A 24,852-nucleotide genomic window follows, 5' to 3' on the forward strand; every position below is an offset into this window, starting at 1 on the left:
TACCTCCGGGTGCAACGACCAGTCGTGGAGGGGTAAAAATGACCTGCTGAGGTGATCCGCCTCATCGTTCCCCACCCCATGGAGGTGAGAGGCAGATAAGTGAAAGTCGTGCCTCACTGCAAAGTCCCATAGGCGAATGGCTTCCTGGCACAGGGCCGAGGAGCGCGCCCCTCCCCCCTGCCTGTAGATATAAAACACGGCTGTGGTATTGTTCATCAAGATCTGCACCACCCTGCCTGTCAGGAACCTGAGGAAAACCTTGCACGCCAGTCTGATGGGCCTGAGTTCTTTTACATTGATGTGGAGGCGCCTCTCCTCCGACCAGAGCCCTTGGCTGCCTAGGTAGGCACTGATGTGGGCTCCCCACCCCACATCCGAGGCATCTGAGATCAGGGTGACCGACGGGGTAAGATACCTGAAGGGGATGCCCCCCCAACACTGCCCTGGGAGTCCTCCACCAATTCAGGGAGGCTAGGTCTGACGGGGGGACCGTGACCACCCTGTTCAAGGCGTGTCTGTTCAGCACATACGCCGAGGCCAGCCATACCTGGAGCGGTCTGAGCTTGAGGCGAGCTAGCTGCACTACGTATGTGCAGGCTGCCATCTGCCCTAACAGCTGTAGGCAGTGCCTGGCTGTCGTTGTGGGGCACCTGTGCAGCTGGGTGATAATCGCAGCCGTAGCCTCGAACAGACGTTGCGGGAGAAAGGCTCTGGCCTGGGAAGGGTCCAGGGTGGCCCCAATAAAGTCTATGTGCTGCACCGGGGTTAGAGTCGATTTTTGCTCGTTTATGAGCAGATCCAACCTGCTGTGGCACAGGTAAGGGACACCCTTTCCTGTATGTGGGACCTGGACCTGCCCCTGATTAACCAGTTGTCCAAGTAAGGGAAAATCTATACCCCCCTGAATCACAGGTGGGCGGCCACTACCGCCATGCACTTGGTGAATACCCTGGTGGCGGACGAAAGGCCAAAGGGCAGGGCCACAAACTGGTAATGGGAACCAGCCACCATAAACCGAAGGAAACGTCTGTGGCTGGGAAGGATAGATACATGGAAGTATGCATCCTTCAGGTCGAGGGCGGCGTACCAATCTCCTGGATCCAGAGTAGTGATAATGGAGGCTAGGGAGACCATGTGGAACCTGATCCGCTTGATGAATTTGTTTAGACGGCGCAAGTCTAATATGGGCTTCAGGCCCCCCTTTGCCTTGGGGATGAGGAAGTATCTGGAGTAGAAACCTCTCCCTATTTCGTTCTGGGGAACTGTTTCCACTGCCCCCAGGTCAAGGAGGGTGATTACCTCCTGCAAGAGAAGTTGCTCGTGAGAGGGGTCCCTGAAGTGGGACCGGGCGGGAGGGGGCGCAGCCTGCTTGGGGGGCAGGATGTTAGCTGTAAGGCGTATCTTCAGAGGACTATTCTGAGGACCCAGTGATCTGATGTAATGCTTGCCCATTGATCGTAAAAGGGCTTTAGTCTGTCCAGAAAGGGACGGGATGGATCAAGGGAGATGGTAGGGGTGCCACCCTCAGCCGCACCATCAAAATTGCCCTTTTTTGTTGCCTGACCCTTTGGGGGGCCCTTGTTGGGAGGCTGAGGATGGGCTAGGAGGCCGATTACGCCATCCAAACCCCCTGTTCCTGTCTGCCCCTACTAGGCTGAAAGGGCCTAGGCGGCGGCCTAGGTTGTTGCTGAGGCCTTGGCTGAGACTGATGCCTTGAGGCTTGAGGTGTATAAAGGCCTAAGGAACGCAGCGCGGCCCGTGAATCCTTAAGGCCACGCAGCTTCTCGTCAGTCTTGTCTGAAAACAGGCCCAACCCATCAAAGGGGAGGTCTTGTATCGACTGCTGTACTTCCTGTGAGAGCCTCGAGGACTGCAGCCATGAATACCATCTCATGGCGATGGCAGAGGCCATGGCTCTGATCGCCGTATCTGCAGCATCACTGGCAGTTTGGAGTGCTGCCCTCACCACCGTGATCCCCTCCTCGAGGACCGTGGCGAAGTCCGCTGCCTGCTCCTGGGGCAACGCCTCAGCAAACCGTCAGAGGGAGCCTTAGAGGTTGATGTTATACCTGCCCAATAGAGCCTGGTGGTTTGCAATCTGAAATTCTAAGGCCCAGGTACAGTAAACTTTTCTCCCGAACAAGTCCATTTTCTTGTTCTCCTTGTCCTTGGGAGTGGAACCTTGGTACCCCTGCCTGTCCCTCTGATTGGCCACCTCCACCACCAGGGTTCCCGGGGCCGGGTGAGTAAATAGGAACTTGAACCCTTCAGTTGGGACATAATATTTCTTTTTGGCGCCCTTGGATGTAGGGGCGAGGAGGCAGGGGTTTGCCACAGGGCCTTAGCCAGCTTAAGGACCCCATCATGAACCGGCAGGGCCACCCTTGATGGGCTCTCTGTTCCCAGAACACCAAAAAGGGGATCCTCCTCTTCAGAGTTCCCTGACCTCCAAATTCAAATTAGAGGCCACCCTTTTCAGCAGCTTCTGGTGCGCCCTGAAGTCTTTCAGCAGCGCCCTGTGGTCCCTAAAAGCTGCTTCATCTGGGGAAGAGGAGGAGGACTGTGAGTACTCACCCCCCGTTGTCTGGGCCCCGTAGAGGATCCCTCCCCTGGGTCCGATTCCTCATCCATGGAATGGCCCTTGTGTTCCTTGTCTGGTGCGGGGGGCACCAACTGCGTCCCTGAGGATGGGACGGACATGGTCCCAATAGGGCCACTGCCAGCCTGGGGCCAACCCAGGGGTGGCATCAGCACCAGCTGAGGAGCCTCCTGGCGACTGCTGGACCCCCGAGTGTCCTTGCCTTTCCAGGACCCAGAGACGCAGAGCGGCGGTGCCTAGCTCATCTCCGGCCCTTGGTGCCGCTCCGGGCCAGAGACCGACCCCTGGATGACTCCGAGGAGGCAGATGAAGAACGCCGGTGCCACTTCGAACAGTGCCAGCATGAGGAGGTGCGCTCCGAGGAGCTTGAGGATGACGCCTGCCGTCTCGGCACCAACAACTTGCGGTGCCACTTGCCCCTAGGGAACCGGGAACGATGCCGTCGGGAGCCTTGCGGTGCCGATCCCAACTTCGAAGACCGGGATCTATGATGCGTTGAGGTGGGCGAGCCCTTCGGGGTCGGACTCCGTGTCAGTGACCGGGTCCAGGGCCTCCTGGATGAATGGCTTGGTGCCGGGGACTGGGAGCGAGGGCTGTCTCTGCGCCGCGTGTTGCCTCCGGTGCCAGGGACCGACTTTGGTACCGCGGGGAGGATCCGCTCGACGAGCCAGATTCGGAGCTGAGAGGGGAGCTTCCATGCTCTACACTCGGTGACCGTTCGGTGGGAGACTCTTCCCCCTGCCAGGGGTCTCAACCAGCCCTCCGGGGGGACCCAGTGTGGGTTTACGCCGGGACACCAGCCCTCTCTCCCTCGGCAGCTTGACAAGCCCTCCGGCATCGACGGCACTTGCAGGGGCACTCTCCCACCCCCAGGAGTCGGGGGAGGCTCCCTGCTTGGAGATGCAGGCACCGGAGCATGCTCTACAGGCCGTGGCTGGTGCACCTCCACACTCGACCCCGCCCGTATCGATGGTGCAGGGGAGTGTGTGCGCTCCGTGCACTGCCGCCTCTTCTTCTATGGCACCGGAGATGTTTCCTTGTGCTGAGATGACTCTGGTACCGGTGTGCTCTGCACCGAGGAGACGCTCGGTGCTGAGGTGAAACGGGGAAGCTCGGAAACCGGTCAGAGTGCCATTTCCATTAAAATAGCTTTCAGCCGAATGTCCTGCTCTGAGTCCTAGGCTTGAAAGCTTTAGAAATTTGGCACTTTTCCCTCCAGTGCTGCTCTCCCAGGCACTTGAGGCAGCGATCATGAGGGTCACTATTTGGAAAAGACCCGCTGCAAGCAGTGCAAGGCTTAAAGCCAGGAGACCGACCTGGGCATGGCCCAGTCACCCTAAGCCCCCAAGGGCTTCTATTCTATTGCTAACTATTCTCTATTAACACTACTTAACACCTAACTACTAAACAACAATAACAAAGTTCTACAAGGGGAAGGTACTTTCGAGAAGCAAGAGACGTTCCAGCAACCGTCACTGGCGGAAAGAAGGAACTGAGGGGCCGTAGGTTTGGTGGTGCCTCATATAACGCGGCATGCGCGTGGCACTCCAGGGGCACCAGAGCCGACCCTACGGGGTCTGCTATGGGGAAAAAAGTTCCTGGAACCCGTGCACGGTGGTGTGCTCTCACTTATATTGGAATGCACATGAGCAATTACTCGAAGTAGAAATCTGAGTTTCTGCTAGATCGAGTTATGCGGTTCAATTTGAACAGATAGCCTCAAGAACCAAGTTGTGGTCACTGATGATGGTATTAACATCTTTTTTCTTGAGAAAAGTGTAACTCTGCTATACAGATCCCCTGTAAATTTTGTTTGGAGAAGTTATTTTTCACTCTCTCACTTATTACATGTAATGTCAACACCAGAGAATGGCTACCATGTTTCTCTTCATAGGTGGCTACAATGATATATTTTATTTACACACACACACACTCTCTCTCACACACACACACACACACACTCCTTGAAAAACACGATTTCCTCAGACAGAAAGTGCTTTATGTAAATCTAAAGTTATTCTGTGGTTAGTAAAGCAGTGTGTATATACACAAACTGCAATAGGGGTTTCTCTGAAGAAACTAAAGACAGTTTTTGTAAATAGCATTCAGAGCAGAGATCTTCCATTGGCAGACAGAGAATCTCTGCATACTGCAATAAATTCTGTTTAAGGTGCCTGTCACTATGATGTCTAAATACCACTCCAGATGATGAAGGGTTATCAAGTGAAGTTGCTTTAAGCTTGCTTTAAAAAAAAAAGCTCTGAACCACCTCTGTGTTAATGACCTCAGAAGTAACTTTAATTTTGTGTTAAGAAATTTACTGATGGAGCAATAAGTTTAGAACACCACAGAAAACCAAGTTTAGCAAAAGGCAGTTTCTGAGTCTGCCTACCCTCACAATCGGTGAACCGGTGTTTTAGATGTTCAAACTGCTGCATTAACCCTGAAATCTTGCAAAAGCCACCCCAAAAACATGAGATAAGGGATGTATTTATGGCATACATGTTACTTTAATTTATTTCCAAGAACAGTGGTAGACATGTTCAAGTATTTCAGACTGTAACTGTGTCACACACTAATAACTGAAGATCTAAATAGAAAATGTAAATCCTCCTGTGTTTCTGAAGCAGTTCTGTTGTTTAGGCTGCAGGTTAATATCTAAATGTGTGTGTTTACTTACAGGGTCACAGATAAACAGGACCTTAACTGTAAATGAGAAGTTTGTGAAGAAACTTATTATGATTTTCTTGAAGAGACAATATCAAATTATTTTTTGGTGGAAGTTCCACCTCAGAAACTTGAAAAGAAAATTTCTCTCTCTAATCATTTTGTTCTTCTGAATTGTGGCACACAATTCATTTCAAACTTTCCCCATATTTCCAGAAGACAACATAACATTTGATTAGATTTCTTGTTTGTGAACCATTTTAAGAGAAGCCATCAGAAGCAGCATGAAAACAGTAGGCCTGCATAAACAGTGACTGATTAAAAAAAAATTCTCAACAGTGGTTCTGTGCATATTTTTCCCTTAAAAGAAATAGATTATTTGGTTTCTGAGGCTCTCTTGAACCAGATTTTGGCAGTTCTAAGGTAACTCAAATTCTGTGCCCCATGTTCTCTGAAAAATGTCCCTGTAGCAGGGCTTACCTAGTCTGGCTTCAGGCCCTGCCACTACCTCAGTTTACCTTCTGTCTTGCAAACAAAAACTAAATCTGGTGTTTTCACAAAACACCTCTGCTTCTGATTTGGTTCATTACTATAAAACAACACTCAAACCTTCCAGCCCTCTTCCTCAGGATCAATTAGTCCTTTCAATCTACAATGAACTTCAGTATCCACATAGCTCTCCTTCTAGGCTCAAAAGACTTTGTAGTCCTTTATCAGGGCTTCCCTGTCCTTACAGTCCTGCCTCCAATTTACAGTCCTCTGCAGCCCTTATAACTGGGTTTCCCACACAGCAGGCTCCTACTCTTTGTAGGTGTTTCAACATGGCCCTGATCCTTCCCAGTCTCTCTCCTAGGCCTTCTGCCTAGGAGCTCTGGGAGTCATCACCTGTCCTTTTCCCATCAGGCTCTCGCCTTGAACGCTTTCTGACTGAACACAGGCTGCCTTCATATTCCCTGAAAGTTTTTAGTAATTTAGTAATTTAGTTTTTAGTAATATGACTCCCATCACGTGATCCCTTGACTTATTCCTTTTAGCTGGGAAGGCAGGATACATGTAGCACAGGTGAGGCAGAACCTCAAATTCTTTAAAAGGGCCAGCTCACGCTGTGACACTCTTCCTAAACCCAACACAGTTATTTCCATTAAGGATTGTCAACAATGGGGGAGTCACAAAAAGAACCCCAATGACTATTCTTACTGAACCCAGCTCTGAATTTCTCCCAGAAAGGTCACACTCACCCTGCTGTCCCTGCGGCGTTTGTGAGATGATAAACTGTGCTGGCTGCAAGTTGGTTGTTGGATGCACCAACACAAACTGTTGCAGGTTGAGATTCTGCTGTTGGAGCTGCTGCAGGTGCTGCAAATCCTTAATGAAATAAAGAGGTGTGCATTAATCATTCAAATCAGTTACAACTCCTAAAACATCTGAAATATCTAGGACGTTTCTCCTACCACGACGAGATAAAAGGGGACTAGCACCAGCATGCTTGCTGCTGAATAACTTAGTTTATTCTTTCATTTCTAAAACATAGAGCAACCATTACATGTTTTTCACTGGCATACGTGGAACTGCACAGTAGACTAAATGCTCCAGTAAATTTCCAACACTGTAAAAATTAGCAGCATTTATATAAGGTTATGGGGCTGTCAGCACTTCTATTGTCAAACTTCTGCTTTTCTGAGTTTGCAGCATCTGCCGTCATTGATAGATGAAACAAGGGTTTAGCCCAGAAACTAATGGGGGTATTTTGGTAGGGGGTTTTTTTGTTTTGTTTTTTTTTTAAACACCATTTTTAAGAAATCTGGAATGGCAATTTTTTGAGCTATGGGAAGGCAAAAAGGAAAAAAAAAACCCAGAATTTATTAGTTTCCACTCTGAATGATTGTTAAATATTGGACATAGTTAGTCCATAATGTGGACTCATCTATTTGAGTAGTTTAAAATAAAATTGCTTAGGTTACTATAGCAGGTATGATAGACATATCTGTAGTTAAGGTTCAAGAAAAACATTTAACTATTATGCGTCCCCTGTTTTCCTCTACTCATTCATTTTGCAGGGTGAAGGTTTTGCTGCTTGGTCTCTGCCCGAACAGGAATTTTTGAGGAAAATCTCTTGACCCGTTTGAGCTGGAGTGTGAAAACACACAATATATCTGCTTTAAAAAAAAATTCTAGCCTAATTTTCTCTTTTATTTGAACACCGATATACTAAAAGCAACTGAAGTTAGGGAGTGGAAGGCTGGCATGCAGATGGCCAAGAGGCAAACTGCTGACCTTCTAAATGATTTGTGTTATTCATCACATCATTACTAGACTCGCTTTTAAGGATTAGTGCTTTTGCTGAGTTTGAAAACAAATTGGTTTTGATTATACAAAGTTAAGAACTTTTGAAAATTGTATTTTGAGCATGCAAAATCAATTTTATCATTACATGGAGAAGTATTCATTTTAAAAACACAAGCAATGTGTAGGAGTGCAAAATTCAAGAAGAGAGCACATTCCAAAACTGCAACCTTCCAGTTCCTGGCCAGCCTTCTTATTGTCCCCTCACCCATACCAGCGTATAAGTTAAAACTGTTAAATTAAAAATAAACAAAATCAAACCAAATTACAACCACAATTTGGGGGGAGGGAAGACGGAGAGAACAAGAGTACTTAGATATTTTGTCAACTGTGCACTTGTAAGGCTATATACATGTGCACACATGGAAATGAATTCCTAGTCCACATTACAAACACATCCTATTCATCTAATTTGTTCTTGGTAAATCAGCATGTATGCAGCTTACCAGTGAGGTATATAAATGTTAGTTGGAATTGACCAAATGATGCCTGTTATACAATTGTGGACTTACTTTTTAAAAGGAAAAGAAAAAAAAGAAAATTAAATGCTAAAACTGATATTGCAACATTAACGTCGCACAGTTTTGCCCTCTTGTGCATTACGGCAGTATTTAAATTGTAATCTCATTTTCACCACTTGTTTTCAGGAAATTCTGGAAGTGCTGCACCCACCTCCCTCCAGTTCTCTGCCAAGTTTGCTTGCTCTAATTTTGCCAGAGATTTAGTTTAGTTCTGACCTCATGCAATGAGGCTATGACATCCAGAAGTGCTGGTAAAAAACACCTTTATTTCTCAGCCCCAGAAACATGATATGGGTCAGAGTAATATAAGGTTAAATCTCTGTCATATGACAGGGGTGAGTATCCAGGACTCTACTGGTTACTGTTATAGAAAAGAACAGGCAACTTCTGAACACATCTCCACCATGGACAGAGCCTCAGAAGAATTAGGTATAAAGAGCTGATGCAGAAGAAAGAGGAGGTGGGGAGTTAGAGGGCAATACAGGAAGCCAAAAACTCTGGGGAAAAAGACACCCCAGGGGAAACAGAAATCAAGAGAAACCAAAGGATGGGAGGTCCTGGGAACTTAGAGAGAAAAAAGACCCTAAAAAAGGGGTGCTGGAGAGACAATCTAGAGAAGGGGAGATGGACAAAAGAGTGAGGGGGAACACCAGAAAAGAGAACAGGCAGCCCACCTCAGTGGAGTTGGGGAAGAATCAAGTGAATACAGAGATCTCAGAGATGGAGAGAGCACTACATTCAAGGAAAGAGTGGGAAGAAAGAGAAAAAGGCAGACAGCACTGGATCTAAGAGGCAGAAAGGTAGGAAAACATATGGATTTATTTCTTGCTTATGCTATGAAACCTAGCAAACACAATAAAAATAATGGATTTCAAGAAGGCAGACTTTAGCAAACTGAGGGAGTTGATAGGTAAGATCCGATGGGAAGTAAGTCTAAGGGGAAAAACAGTTCAAGAGAGTTGGCAGTTTTTCTAAGAGACATTATTAAGGGCACAACAGTAAACTAACATACTGCATGGGAAAGCTAGGAAGTATAGCAAGAGATCACCCTGGATTAACCAGGAGATCTTCAATGATCTGAAACTCTCTTTTTTTGAGCCCTACAAAAACTGGAAATTAGGTCAAATTACAAAGTATAAATATAAACAAATATCACAAATATGTAGGAACAAAATTAGGCAAAAACGAGATTAAACTAGCTAGAGACAGAAAGGGTAACAAGCAAACATAAAAATTAATTACAAGGATGAGGAAGACCAAGGACAGGGTAGGCCCATTAACTCAATTGGGGGGAGGGGGGGTTTGGAACTAACAAAACGCAGAAATGGCAGAAGTGCTAAATTACTTTGTTTTGTTGCTAAATGGCTTTTTGTAAAAGATTAGTAGTGATTGGACGCCTAACATAGAGAATGCCAGTGAAAATAAGTAGGATCAGAGGCTAAAACAGGGAAAGAACAAGTTAAAAGTACTTAAACAAGTTAGAGGCCTTCAAGTCACCAGGACCTGAATAGAATACTCAAGGAGCTGACTGAGGAAATGTGAGCCATTAGTGATTATCTTCTAAAAGTCATGGAAGATGGGAGAGATTCCAGGAGACTGGAAAGGGCAAATATAGTACCAATCTATAAAAAGGGAAATAAGGACAATCTGTGGAATTATAGACCAGCCAATTTAACTTCAATATGTGGAAAGATAACGGAGCAAATAATTAAGCAACCCATTTGCAAACACCTAGAAGATAACAAAGTGATAAGTAACAGTCAGCATGGATTTGTCAAGTACAAATTGTGTCAAACTAACCTGGTAGCTTCCTTTGACAGGGTAACAAAGCTGGTGGATAGGGGGGAACCAGTAAATTCAGTATCTCTTGACTTTAGTAAGGCTTTTGATACTATCTCGTGTAACCTTCTCAAACAACCTAGACCAATATAACCTATATGGAGCTACTACAAAGTGGTTGCATAACTGGTTGGAAAATTATCAGAGTAGTTATCAGTGGTACACAGTCAAGCTGGAAGGGCATACAGAGTGAGGTCCCACAGGGATAAATTATGAGTCCGATTCTGATCAATATCTTCATCAATGATTTACATAATGGCATAGAGAGTACACTTATAAACTCTGCAGATGATACCAAGCTAGGAGGGGTTGCAAGTGCTTTGGAGGATAGGAATAAAATTCAGAATGATCTGGACAAATCGAAGAAATGGTCTGAAGTAAATAAGATGAAATTCAATAAGGACAAATGCAATGTACTCCACTTAGGAAGGAAGGGGAGGTTACTTACTGTAACTGACGGTTCTTCAAGATATGTGGCCCCTGCCTGGATTCCACCGTGTGTACGCACGTACGCCATATGCTGGAGCTGGAATTGTTGAAAGCAGTGTCCATTGACTCACATACACGTCTTGAGTCATCCAAGTGGTGAGTCCAAGGTCTTATATATCTACATGGGTCAACGACCCCTCAGTTTCCTCTTACACTTAGGTATCGAGCACTAAGCAGAGGGGATGGGAGGCGGGATTGGAATCCAGATAGGGACCACACATCTCGAAGAACCATCAGTTACTGCAAATAACCTCCCCTTCTTCTTCAAGTGATGGTCCCTATGTGGATTCTACTGTGGGAGAATAGCTAGCTGTAACCAGTATGGAGGCAGGGCTAGGGCTCCATAGATGCCAGAGTTTGTAGGACTGCAGTGCCCACTGGCATGTCAGTAGAGGAGGCATTAGTCAAAGCATAGTGAGCTGTGAATGTGTGCATGGAAGTCTAAGTTGCTGCTTTGCAAATATCTTGCCACAGGACATTGATGAGGAAGGCCATTGTGGTCGCCTGTGCTCTGGTGGAATGTGCTCTGATACGAGGTGGAAGCTGAACCCGACAGAGTGAGTAGCATTCTTTTATGCAACGAACGATTCAATCAGAGATACGCTGGGAAGAGAGCGCATGCCCCTTGTTGTGGTCTGCTATCGCCACAAAGCTTTTTGGGGAGTTCTGAAAGGGCAAGTTTGTTGTAAGTAAAAGGCTAGCACCCGTCTGACATCGAGGGAGTGTAGGGTCCCTCTCCCTGGTAAAGGAATGTGGCTTAGGGTAAAAAAAACAGGGAGGTGAATAACTTGGTTGAGGTGAAAGTGAGAGGCTACTTTAGGAAGAAATTTGGGGTGAAGCCTCAGTGATACTTTGTCCTTATGAAAGATTGTAAAATGAGGGTCTGCCATCATGGCCACTAGTTCACTAACGCGTCGAGCTGAGGTAATAGCCATGAGAAAGAGCGAAACAGAAGGGCACAGGAAGATGGGAGTTCAAAGGGTGGCTTAGTAAATGTGGAAAGGACAAGGTTCAAGTCCCAAGCAGGAGGGTCCCTGACAGTTGGGAACACATTAAACAAATCTTTCATAAACCTAGCGACAGTTTGATGACTGAAAACAGAGGAACCCTCCACAGAGAGGAGGGAAGTGCTAATGGCCGTGGTCGTGGGACGGCAGCTGCATGTGAGTACCCATTGCACTGGGGAGGAGCAGGCTTTGTCTACCTGCAAGCCCCATCCAAATACCAAGCTGTGAGGTAGAGTGGTGCTGAGCTGGGGTGCTGGATGCGGCCACTTTGTTGGGTAAGTAGCTTCGGTATGAAGGGGAGAGGTATTGGGGGGTAGGTCAACAGGTGTTGTAGGTCCGAGTACCAATGCTGTCTGGGCCGAGACAGGGCTATGAGTATGATCTGCACCTGATCTTGTTTCAGTTTGTTGAGTACTCAAGGAATGAGTGAAAGGGGATGAAAGGTGTACCGGAGATCCAGCTTCCATGGAAAGAGAAAGGTGTCACCCTGTGACCCATCCCAAGGCGCCCCTGGAGCAGAAGAGGGGAAGTTTGATGTTTGTTGTTGAAGCAAAGAGGTCCCATGTGGGGGTTCCCCACCATCAGAAAATAGTCCAGAGAATGGAGTTGTGGAGTTCCCATTCGTGGGAGCGATGGAAGGAGCAACTGAGCTCGTCCACAAGGATGTTTTCTGTTCCCAGTAAGTGTGTCGCTTGTAATGTTATATTGTGCCTCATGCACCAGGTCCATAGGTGGATTGCTTCTTGACATAGGGACAGGGATCTGGCCCCACCTTGTTTGTTTACATAGTATAACATCTACATGTTGTCTGACAGGAGCTGGACGTGTTTGCCCTGGAGTAGGGGAAGGAGAGTGTTGCATGCACGTCGAACTGCTCTCATTTCTATGATGTTGATATGCATCCTCGCTTCTCTGGAGTACCAAAGTCCTTGAGCTGCGTTGCCCTGTACGTGGGCCCCCCAGCCCACTAGAGACGTATCTGTCACTAGAATCGTGTCTCGTTTGGGTTGGCGGAAGGGTATTCCCACCAAAACTTTGGAGGGGTCCGCCACCATGTCAGGGAGGCTAGCACTTTTGATGGGAGGGAGACCCATTTGCTCCAGTAGTCCTTGTTCGGGTCGTAAACTGACCGTAAGCAATGTTGTAGGCAGCACATATGGAGTCAGGCATAGAGTGTGACCAAAGTAGATGCTGCCATGTGCCCCAGGAGGGATTCACATTGTTGAATACGTGTGTGTGGGTGACGTTGCACACGTGCAATAATGTTTATGAGAGCGATGTCGCGGTCTTTGGGAAGGAATACCCACACTACCTGAAAGTCCAGTGTGGCTCCAATGGATGTGAGGTTTCTGGTAGGTACAAGTGTGGACTTGTCCTTGATGATACAAATGCTGAAGTCAGAGAACAGATTTTGTATGTTTTGGATAGTTACTAGTAGGCGTTCGCGCGATGATGCCACAAATAAGCAGTTGTCTAGGTAAGGAAACAGAGAATGGCCTCGTCTTCTCATGTAAGCTGCCACACTGCGAAGACTTTTGTCAGTTGCAGTGTTGTAGCCATCCCAAAGGAGACAATGCAGTGGGGCTGGGTGGATGTCTGTATGAAAATATGCATCTTTCTCATCGAGATCCGCGAACCAGGCTCCTTGATCGAGGGAGAGGGTGATTTGCGGTATTGTTACTATTTGAAAATGGAATTTGTGGATGAATTTGTTGAGTGCCTGTAAGTCCAGAATGGGTCTGAGATCTCCCCCTTTCTTTGAAATGAGGAAGTAGGGGGAGTAGAACCCATGGTTCATCTATTGTGAGGCAACTTGTTCTATCCCTTTTTCAGTAGTGTTAGAGTCTCCTGGTATAGAAGATAGATTGGTTTGGCATCTGCTGTGGTTGCTTGTGGTGGGCGGGAAGGTGTGGAATTCTATGGAGTAGCTTTGTTGTACAACGTCTATCACCCATTGGTCGGTGGTAATCTTGCTCCATTCGTCGTAAAAACGAGTACGACGGCCTCCAAATTGAATGGGTTGGGCCAAGTTTGTGGAATTCTATGGAGTAGCCTTGTTGTACAACGTCTATCACCCATTGGTCGGTGGTAATCTTGCTCCATTCGTCGTAAAAACGAGTACGACGGCCTCCAAATTGAATGGGTTGGGCCAAGTTTGGTTCAGGAAGTGGTTCGCAGTTCTCTTGTTGAAAGTCAAAAGTGTTGTCTTGGGTGTTGGTGTGGGTAGAGATCACAGGCATGGTAGCTGAGGAGAGGCGAGGGTGCTGTGATCCTTGTTATCGGCATTACTGCTCCTGAGGCCGTGAAGGGTAGGATTGATAGACCTAATAATTGGGCCTTGGTTGATAGAGACTGATAAGCTTGTCGGTGCTGGAATCTGGTGGGACCAGGGATTGACTGATTGACGCATGGCCCTGGAGTCCTTCAGGGAATGGAGACTCATCTGTCTTGTCACTAAACCATTTTGATTATCAAATGGTAAATCTTCCAGTGTTGTTTGGAAGTGTTGCTGGACTTCCTTTGGAAACCCCGAGGTTTGTAGCCAAGAGTCACGCCGTAGAATAAGTCCCGATGCAAGGGATCGTGCCACTATATCCGCTGTGTCAACTGCTGCCTGGAGGGCAACTTTGGAGACCAACTTGCCTTCCTCTATTAAGGCCTTAAATTCTCCATGTTTGTCCTCTAGCAACGAGGTCTGAAACTCCGCAAGTCTAGAATCAGACTGGAAGTCATATTTTGCCAGTATGGCTTGGTAGCCGGCTATCCGAAATTGAAGGCCCGCTGAAGAGCATATCTTGCAACCAACAAGATTTAATTTTTTTGCAGCTCGGTCTGGTGGGGCGGCTCTAGGGTGTTGCTGCTGGCCCACTGTACTGCAGCTTGAACTACCAGGGAGTTAGGTGGTGGGTGCATAAAAAAGAAGTCTGCATTCTTGGCCGGTACCAGATATCTGCATTTGGCCCCTTTGGGTATTGGCGCACAGGAGGCGGGAGTGTGTCAGATCACCTGCACTAGCTGTAATACAGCCTTATGAATCAGTAGTGCTATCCTACCTGGGCCCACTGGTTAAAGGATGTCTAGGAACTCATCTTGTGACTCTGACGTCCTCCGCTGTTAGTTTTAGGGTTGTTACCATGCACCACAGCAGCTCCTGATATTGGCTCTGATCGTCCAGTGGCAACACAGATGGTGAAATGATGACATCATCTGGTGGTGACGAGGCTCCCGTAGGGGTGGTGGATCCAATCAGCCCCAATGGAGTGAACGGTACCGGCGTTACTGAGGCTTCTGTGTATTCCCAAGATACCAACAGAGTGGTACATACTGATGGGAGATGAGAGGCTGTTGCCCGGTCATAATAAGGGTTCCATTCTTGCAACTGGGGTCTATCGGAGTTTGCATAAAAGTCCTGTGGATACCTAAACCATTGCTGCTGTGGTGGCATTTGTGAGGAAGCATAATGCCATTTTGGGCTATGTTGCGGGGAAAAATGGTGCTCTGGTTCAGATGACAGTCAGATTCCGATGGTTCCAGGAGTGGCTGTGCCGTTGGTACATGCGGAACCAGTGGAGGTTGCGGAGACTGTAGTGGCGGTATTGTCTACGAAGGTTGTGGGACCGTATGTGTTTGTGGTCCTGGCGGTACCAGTGGAACCATAGGGTATGTTCGCACTGGACGGTGGTACAACAGAAGCAGTTCATCAGCCAGAGACGGTGGCTGTATGTTATCCTGGGGATCCATGGGAGCTGAGCCCTCCCCAGGTTTATAGCATTCCCCTGTGAGATCAAAGGGGATAGCCATCCCAGAGTGTGAAGTACTGGGTCTGGTGGACTTGTGAATGCTCCATATTCCGTAGGGGCTTCAGATATGGACGGGCTGACAACGTTTTGTTTTCTTGTCAGCTTTAGCTCTTTTGGACGCTGGAGTCGCCAAATCTGCCTGCGACGTCTCACCCAGCTGGTCGTGGCTCGGGGAGGGAACGCAGTGTTTAGAGGTGGTCCTTTTTGGTGATCCACTCTTGTGCCCATGACTATGTTTCTTCTTATGTGGTTTTGATGGTGTTGATCGTTTTGCCAGTACTAATACATTTGGCAATGCTGGTGCCATCGGTGCAGGTGGTCGCTCTGACGGGTCCATTGGTGCCACCTCTTGGTGTGCATTAAGATGCATAGCTTTCTTCATAAGGAATTTTTTGAGTCTGAATTGCCTTGCTTCTTGCATTCTGAGCGGGAAAGAGCGGCAGATGGAGCACCGCGACACAACATGAGATTCCCCCAAACAATATAAGCAGTGCGAATGTTCATCACTTACTGAGGACCAGGGGCACGAGGCGCAGCTCTTGAAGCCCGCCTGCTTCAAGTTGAATGAGGGGGAAAACGAACCTAGATCTTTTTTTTTTAAAACAACTTATAATGATTTAATAACTATTCTACTGCTAACAATGAAAACGTTTACTTGCTACTCAGGTCTGAAGAGGAGAAGATGATATTCTGACGCTAGCCATACAATGGTAGGAGGAAACAGAGGGCGACGACCCATGCAGACATATAAGACCTTGGATGCACCACATGGGCAATGTGAGGCATGCACGTGGGTTGATGGACACTGCTTTCAACAGTTCCGGCTCCAGCACATGGCGCGCATGCGCACCCATGCTGGAATTCACATAGGGACCATTACTCGAAGAAGAACAATCAGTTGCACACATACAAAATGGGAAATGCATAGGAAGGAATACTGCAGAAAGGAATTTGGAAGTCATAGAGGATCACAAGCTAAATATGAGACAACAGTATAACGCTGTTGAAAAAAAAGCTAACATCATTCTGGGATGTATTAGCAGGAGTGCTGTAAGTAAGAAACAAGAAGTAATTCTTCCACTCTACTTGTTCTGATTAGGCCTCAACTGGAGTAGTGTGTCCAGTTCTGGGTGCCACATTTTAGGAAAGATGTGGACATACTGGAGAAAGTCCCGAGAAGAGCAACAAAAATGAATAAAGGTCAAGAAAACACAAGCTATAAGGGAATTTGGAAAAAACTGGGTTTGTTTAGTCTAGAAAAGAGAATACTGAGAGTGGACACGGTAACAGTTTTCAAGTACATAAAAGGTTGTTACAAAGATGAGGGAGAAAAATTATTCTTGTTAAACTCTGAGGATGACAGGAAGCAATGGGCTTACATTGCAGCAAGGCAGTTTAGGTTGGACATTAAGAAAAACTTCCTGTCAGGATAGTTAAGCACTGGAATAAACTGCCTAGGGAGGTTGTGGAATCTCCATCATTGGACATTTTTAAGAGCAGGTTATACAAACACCTGTCAGGAATGATCTATAATACTTAACACCTGCCATGAGTGCAGGGGACTGGACTATATGACATCTCAAGGTCTCTTCCAGTTCTACGTTTCTAAGTGGGGAGGGGGGGGTTCAGTTAAAATATGGAAGCTCCTGTTGACAAGGTTAACTTAATACACTGTGTAGTCTCAATGAGGATGGGAGAAAGCAGTATTTAAACTATATATCTGATTTTGAACTTGCACCAGTTTTACACCAGTGTAACTCTACTAATGTCAATGGAGTTACTTTTCATACACAAGTGTAAATCAGACAGGACTAAAGCTCATGTTTTCAAAGTGCCCTACAGCTTTCAACTAGACTGCTGTATTCTGGGAATGTGGATTAACAGCGTTTGATTTTGCAACTGTAGATGGGACCAAATTATATTTTAATAGTTTAGACCCCCGGTTCTCAACCTTCCTCTCCCCCCCCCCCCCCCCCCCCCGAGTACCACTCGGGGAAAAAAAAAAGGGGGGGAAGGACTTTCGGTGGCGGCGGGAGGGGACTTTCGGCGGCAGTGGGGTTACATGGGGGGAACAATGCCCTCCGCCGAAACCATGCCACTGTTTGCCCCTTTTCGGTGGCGGGGTTTCGCGGCGGGGAACTTTCGGCGGCGGATTCGGCGGTGTGGTACAGCTCGTGTACCACCCAGCCTTCTTCGAAGTACCACCGGTGGTACATGTACCACCGGTTGAGAACCGCTGGTTTAGACACTATATCTTTCTATGTGCATCTCATGAGAAAATATATTAGGGTTATTTGGGAGCCAGTGATTAACTCTTCTTTACACCTCCCCACAGTGTCTACAGCAGTCACCTACTTTTGTTTGGATTGCTATGGGCTTGGATAAGATCTATTGGATCATGCTCTCTCTTCCTCTACAACTACAGGATTGTTCTCTACAGCATATATTCTATTTTTCCAATACAGCTTTAAAAGTTCCAAATAATGGGGCTTACACAGCCTAATAAACTTCATGCCAAAGAGTTTGTGATTTTTGGCATAAATTTTCCCTTTCGTAATTAAATCTCATTCTCAGTCTTGCCTCATCTATCATGTTAGTTATAGGTCTGCCTCTAAATAATTCCTCTCCATCCTTGGCATTTAAATTTACAAATATTGTGAAGAGTTTATCTTAGACACATGTGAATTTAAAGATAGGACAGAAAATGTATGTACTATTTTAAAGTATAAACTCGGGTAATTTAAGACTGCATTATAATGCCAGGGGAAGAGTTAAGGTTGTCCTTTCAATAGTAATTTCCATATTTCATTACTTCTGAATGCTTAATTGTGCCAACTTAAAAATGCATTAAAACAATTTTTTTTTGGATTTAACCATTTGAAATCATCTTACACAGTAACATTTGAATTGACAAAATCTGGAAACTGCACCAAACAAATCATGTCAATGGCCAATGTAGCAATGTCAGAAGTTGTACTGAAGTATGTGATTTATAGTACTGTTCTATTCTTCTCTCTCTGCTCAAACACACACATGGTAATGATAATTTATTTATTATAAACACTTGACATTTCTTTTGTTATATGCCACTGGAGCCACTATGATGTTGCTCTACAACATGTGAATGGCATAAAGAACCAGCTATCATAAATCCAGAACAGGAAGTAATCTTGCAATCCACCAGATGGTTAGGAGAGCATAGGTCAGAAAGGGTCTTGCTTTGATTCACCTTAGCTGAGAAGAGAAGATTGGCACGGATTATATCAAGTTTCTTTCTTCCCATCTTCATCCTGGCAACTAACATCTTTGTTGAGCCTTTTTTGAACTGGGAACCTCACCCTAGCTATGTTGCTGGTAACGCTGGTTGGAAGAGCTAGCTGAAGAGATGGGCCTCTCAGATTCATACAAATTCTTTCATTTACATCTATTCCTAATTCAAGTACATTTTATTTTTCAGATAATTATAGCACTATAATAATTCTCACTCTAGTGACAAAAACGACCATTGATCACATTTTCCTATTCAGATCTCATTTTTCTCTCTGGCAAGCTTGTATTACATCAGCACGAGAAGAACAACAGAAACTAGATATGGAAAAACACTTAGTAGGTCATCTAGTCCATCCAACATGATTGTTTGTAGAATATACGATTTATAGTATTTTGTCAAGTGTGATGCAACTGCCATCACTTCCTTTAGGAGACTATTCCATGACTACATAGATCTTGCCATGATGAAGCTATTCCATCTGAAGTTCTATTAGCTCCCTATCATTCTGCCTAGTTATAACCTATGTACAAACCTAAGTCTCTCTCCCCCTCTTTGACATTTACTTCACTCAAATGTTTACCCCAGATCCCAGAAAAGATGAACAAAAGGTCCACTGTCTAACTTGGAACAATTGTTAGTGGCACTTCTGCAACAGCATCAACAATCTTACCCACATCTCTGCAGTAGATTGCTTGTGCTGACTGCAGAGCATATTAAAGAAACCATGCTTGTGCAATTAGTTAATTAAAATAAATACGGTAATCGCTAGGCTGCAGAACCCTGCCAGTTAATCAATTATTCAAGAATCATCAATTAAAACAAACAGTCGGCTATTGGGTAATCAGCTGTGTTTACAATTCCAATGCAAATAAGCAAACCTGTGTGCTGTTTACAGATCAGTGTCAAGATGGATTGCAGAGCATGGTCTCATCCATCTGCAACTGCAGAGGATACAAGTTTTCCATGAAGAGTTTCACAACTACACCCAATACAGGGCTGCACTTTCATCTTACCAGAAAACCAAGGGTCTATGCACTTCACAAACTTCAATTAACTTTTATAACACTCCTGTAAAATGAGGTGGTGGAATTATCCATATTTTACAGATGGGGAACTGAGAAACAAAGATTAACATAAAAAAGCACTCACCAATTTTTGGTACTCATTTGAGATGTCTAAAACCTAATTTTTCAGAGCACCTAGCATTATATGGCACTTCACATGTTCAAAGCACCCGTCACAGTTGCAGCTGATGTCAATGGGAGTACTCAGTATTTCTGCAAATCAACCCCCACAGTCTCAAGTTCAGCACCCCCAAATGAGAAACCCAGCTAGTGACCACCTATGAAAAGTTTGGCTTAAGTGACTTCTCCAGAATCACATAGAAACTCTGTGGCAGAGGCAAGGATAAAATCTAGAATTCCGTTCCACAAGGGGAGCATTCAGCTTCCTTAACCATAAGATTGTCCTTTCTTTTCCTGCAGACTCCTCCCTCATTCACGGTATACTACTTTCCAGCTTCTGCAACAAATGAAGCAAGGGTCCTACAGACAACAGACACCTTCCTTATGCAACCTTAAATAATCACCAGAGCAGTTACATCCTGTGTATTGAAAGAGACAGGGTCCTGCACAGTAACTCTTCAATTACTTGATTGCATACCACTATCATAATGCGTATGCACACAAAGGCAATCTTAATACTGGCATTCCCTAATTTCTGAGTGTTTATTTTTGCAGCCTTAGTCATGTTTTTTTAAAATAGTTTTGTATGTAATTTCCTGAATTTATACTTAAAAAACAGAAATTCCATCATGTGGCATCATATTGACTCTCACGTGGGTCATCAGCAGGGTTGCAACATTTAGATCCACTGCACAGACCTTTGCCACTTCAGATTATAGTTTAACGGATAGCAGTAGTAGGTTCTTCTCCTCTATGTTAATCACTACTAGCAGGAGAATGGGGCACCTTGTCAGTGGGTTTCATAGATATTTGCTGACAGCAGAGGAATGGTGAGACTCAGGAATCTTGGGTCCCATTCCAGGCTGGAAAAGGGGCATGCTCTATTTGGCAAACTCTTCTGCTCATTGCCCCCAAATGTGACCTCTTCTAACCTAGTCCCTTCCTTCCAACCTGTCGCTGTTCTATCTCTTTCCCATTCCTGGCTCCTCATTCCAGACCTATTCACACCTAGTCTGTCCCAATATCCATTCCTCAGGTTTTTCATCACAGTCACATTCATCTTGCCCAGCAAATTTTATTCTTACCTATCTGGACTTTTAATCCCAACTCCTTGCTCAGCCGTTCTGAGTTCCAACCCAACCCCCAGCTCTTTTTCCCCAGTCTCCTTACTTAGCCACTCCCAGTCCCTTATCCCCTCCTTCCTGGCTCACCTGATTTGTTTATCTCCACCACCTGTCCTCCAATTTCTCCTCCCTACCTCACCCACATTCCCCAATCTCTTTCCTAGGCTCTTCATCCTATCGAGTGGCCTGTCCATCCATCTACCCCAATTCCTTGTCTCAGTTTCTTTACCCAGTAAGTCCCAATTTTCACCTTACAACCCAGCTTTTTGGCAGATCTCCTTTGTCTCACTCCATTCATTTGCAGTCCAAGTGTTTTTACCTAGCCACTCCCAGTCCCACAGCAGCCAGACCTGGACTCCACACCTGGCTCCCAGGCCCAGTCTCTCAACCCAAAACCTGCAGCCAGCCTCCAGTCCCAATCTTCCCTCCCGCACCCCAATCAGGCTTCTTGTCCAAATAACTCCCTCCTTTCCTCCCACGGTTCTGGCTCTTGGCCCCTCTGCGGTGAAATGAGGCAGCTTCCTCCTCCATGTAACCTGGGCTAGGCAGGGAGTTATTGAGTGCACAGGGGAGAAGTCTCCATGATCTCAGTTCCAGTGACTGAGACTAGACCCAAGACAGCCTACAGCAGCCTAGCACTACAATTGTAGGGAAAGTCCTGCCCAGCCCCAGTGTATGGATGGAATCTCCGGGGAAATTAACTGCTGAAATCTGAGAAGTCTACTGAGCATGTGAGAACTGCAATTTTTCAAAGGCTTATAACTTGGCCAAATTGAAAGATTTTCACAGGGACAGCAAAAAGCACATCTGTGACACATGGCCACCACACTTCCAAATATCAAACCCTAGCTCCAAAGCATGTGGGAGCTAGATATTCTTAAAGAAAATGTCACCAGAAAATGTAAAACATATTTTCCCCTAGCCTTGTTCTCAGAAACAGCTGAACAATAAGTGGTGCTACCAGGCCTGTCCATAATACAGAAGTACAGCCTGTGGAGATTATAGGACCCAGCATATTATGCAGCCAGGTTACTCAGATCAAGATGGAATATTGCATGGTGGGAACTGTAATTTCCTGGAGACTGGGCCTCCATGTTGAAGATGAGGCCAGCCAGAGGTGGCATTAGAGAATCTTGTGGTCCACATTTGGTTACTCATGTCTGGAGGGATCCACAGACCTCCATGCTGTACATGTTGAACACAGAATCAATGGTGCCAGGTCCTCCAGTGGACTATGTCAACCTGAACAGATCCAAGGACCTTTACTGCCACTCCTGATGGGCACAGTCTCACTTTGGTAAGGAGTTCTTCAGAAATAAGGGTGCTAGACCTTTAGTACAAGACTGTCAACCTGAGTGGATCCAGCCACCTGAACCACTTTGGCAAGCAGTTCTTCAGTAACAAAGGGTGCTGGATCTCTGATGCTTGTGATCCACGACAATGAACCCAGGATCCTTAGTGTCACTTGTATCAAGCATACACATGGTATCTTTGCCTAAATCCAACACATAGTGGACTTAGCATTAAGACACTTCCAGGTCAGTGGGGAAAGAAGGCCGCCCTTCTGCTCCTGTTGGTCCTAACAATTCCCATTCAATATAGGCATCGTCTCTTTTTTCCCCTCTTTCTAAAGAAAAGCTAACTAACTACAAACAAAAATAGCCCCCAAAAGGGAAGAAAGTGAAAAACGATGACAGAACTGTTAAGGATAAGATGTGTGATAAAAGTTCGTGGCACCATCAACAATGAGATAGAACTGAGGGGTAGTTGGAAACACATCTTTTTAGACCCCTCCCCCCCCCGAACTCCTCCATGAGGGGGTGAGAAGAAGGGAGAAATGAGTGGTCCCAGTGGACACTGCTCAACAGAAAATCTGGAAATCTATGGCACAGGTGCCTTGATCCCACAAGTGAAAATATACAGAGGCCACTTGAAGAACAAGTGATGTGTTTTTTCAGGTTAAATCTCCTACCCTCAACCAAATTAAGGCCCAGTGCTCACCTGTGCAATCTGTATTGGCTGAGAAAGAGGAATCTGCGTCATTGGCGTCGCAGCAGAGGCTGAGATGGTGGCGCCTGCAGCGCTGTGCTGCTGACTGGCTGAATGCTGCACTGCAGCCGCCAGCAACTGTGCCTGTGCCTGTTGTAATAATAACTGCTGCTGGGCTGGCGTCAACGTGAGCTAGAAACAATTAGAACAAACAGTCATTAACAGCAGAAAGAATTGTTCCCATTACATATTACCCACTATTAATCAGGTGTTAGACACTGGCCAACATAGGTACTTTATGTAAGGGCAGCTGGCTCCTCAACATAACATAGCAATCAACCTACAGCACAATTTTGGTAGAAGCATTTAAACTTTAAGTGTTATGCTGCAATTGGGACCTGAGGAATCATGTAAGCTTCTCCACAGCTCTGCTCCAAGGTTCATGCAAAAAGGTAATTAGCTAGCAGGCAAAAAGAAAGAATCAGCCCTGACAGGATTTGAAAGGAAATGTACACCCAACAGAACAGCAAGTGATTAGCCAGATGAAAGAAAAGCAGGAGTGCTGGCTATGGCTACTGAAAGAACTGATAACACCCCAGCTGCTTCACATTAGCATGAATCCCTGCCATATTCCATCATTTCCATTATGCACTAAGACATAAGTGAAGAACATGAGCTCCATTTGTTTCACTCCAAGTCTCCCCTCCCATCTGCCTTTTTTTTTTTAAATAGAATAGAGTTGGCAAGTTCATATCCCTTCCCTTTTCCAAACACACATTATCTCTATGAAACAGGTGGTGACAGTCTCTCCTTTACATGTAAATGAATCCTGAGGACCACATTTAATACAATCCCCATCTACACAGACCTGGAGTCTTGAATGTCTCAGTACCACAGACATTCATCAGACAAAACAAAAATGAATAGGTTTTAATAATTTTCTGCTTCTATAAAAATAGAATGGTTTTAATAACTTTCTTCCACCACTTAATTTTTGTTTTTGAAAGTAAATATACTTAAAAATAGCCAAATACAAATTAAACAAAACCCATTAAACATGGGCTTTAATAATTTACACAGCTATTCTACTTTGAGGATTCTGCAGCAAAAAGAATTGAATTAGACATGGCACCATTCAAGTTTGGAGAGAACATCACCCAACAATTTAAATCACAGACCCAATGCATTGATGGAATAACCTCTTAATTCCCTGTTTCTTGGCAAAATCTCAAACTAAAGAACTGATGAAATGGAAATAACCTCTCCAACCAAAGCAATCTACTCTCAAGTTTGTGTTTTTAATTCATTTTAAACACTTGTGGGGGTTGCAACAATTTCAAAAGCAAAACTGCCTTTAAAAAAAAACAAAACAACAAACTTCCACACCCTCAAAACTTTACTATTTAAAACAAACAAACAAACCAAAAAAATCCTAGAAAAATCAAGACTGGCTGGTTGAAAGGAGGGGCTGAATTCTGTTAGGCATAAGTAAAAAGTTTAATGTATCTAATGATGGAGTTGCTCAGAAAACACAAACTTCAGTATGCCTTTTGCAAAACATTAAAAAAGTTAGGGGATCTAAACTGTAATAAAATTCCCATCACTTTTGCTACATATGTACCTGTATTTTGACGTGGTGTTTCCTTCTCATGCTTCAATTTGATCCCACAGTGAAGTTAAAATGTTGACTTTCTGACATCAGTGATTTCTACAACAGGCTAATGTCAAACATAGGGTTTTGATTTCATTTTAGGGTCAAGTAGGAGAAAATGAATAGGGACCAAGAAATTCTAATACGAATATCCATAACAAACACCAGGCACTAAGAACTACTAACAAGCAGACTGCTTTTTGTATAAAATGTTCTCTCTCCCCTTGCCACCTGTGTGAAAGTTCCTCTTTAATGAAATGACAGTAACCTTGGACAGCCACTCTACTGTCTGGTGGGCAATTCTAATTGGATAGTGAATGATGGCAGTACTGCCAGACAGGAGGCTTACTACAGTTCTCTTGGGTAAA

General features: G+C 45.4%; 1 protein-coding gene across 3 annotated transcripts in view; it reads right to left on the bottom strand.

Annotated features, from left to right (window-relative positions):
• The window catches only part of POU2F1 (POU class 2 homeobox 1), a 186,410-nt gene that overhangs the window by 51,796 nt on the left and 109,762 nt on the right, over positions 1-24,852 (bottom strand). For all 3 annotated transcript variants that reach the window (XM_067546284.1, XM_067546285.1, XM_067546283.1), the window contains 2 exons: positions 22,846-23,025; positions 6,505-6,631 (listed from right to left, as the gene is read on the bottom strand). In XM_067546284.1, the coding sequence (XP_067402385.1) occupies positions 6,505-6,631; positions 22,846-23,025 (307 nt within the window). The remainder of the gene's footprint in view (positions 1-6,504; positions 6,632-22,845; positions 23,026-24,852) is intronic.

The sequence above is a fragment of the Emydura macquarii genome, unplaced genomic scaffold, assembly GCF_026122565.2.
Source record: "Emydura macquarii macquarii isolate MOO-44397 ecotype Brisbane River unplaced genomic scaffold, CSIRO-AGI_Emac_v2 contig_1119, whole genome shotgun sequence".
In the NCBI taxonomy this organism is placed as follows: Eukaryota; Metazoa; Chordata; order Testudines; family Chelidae; genus Emydura; species Emydura macquarii.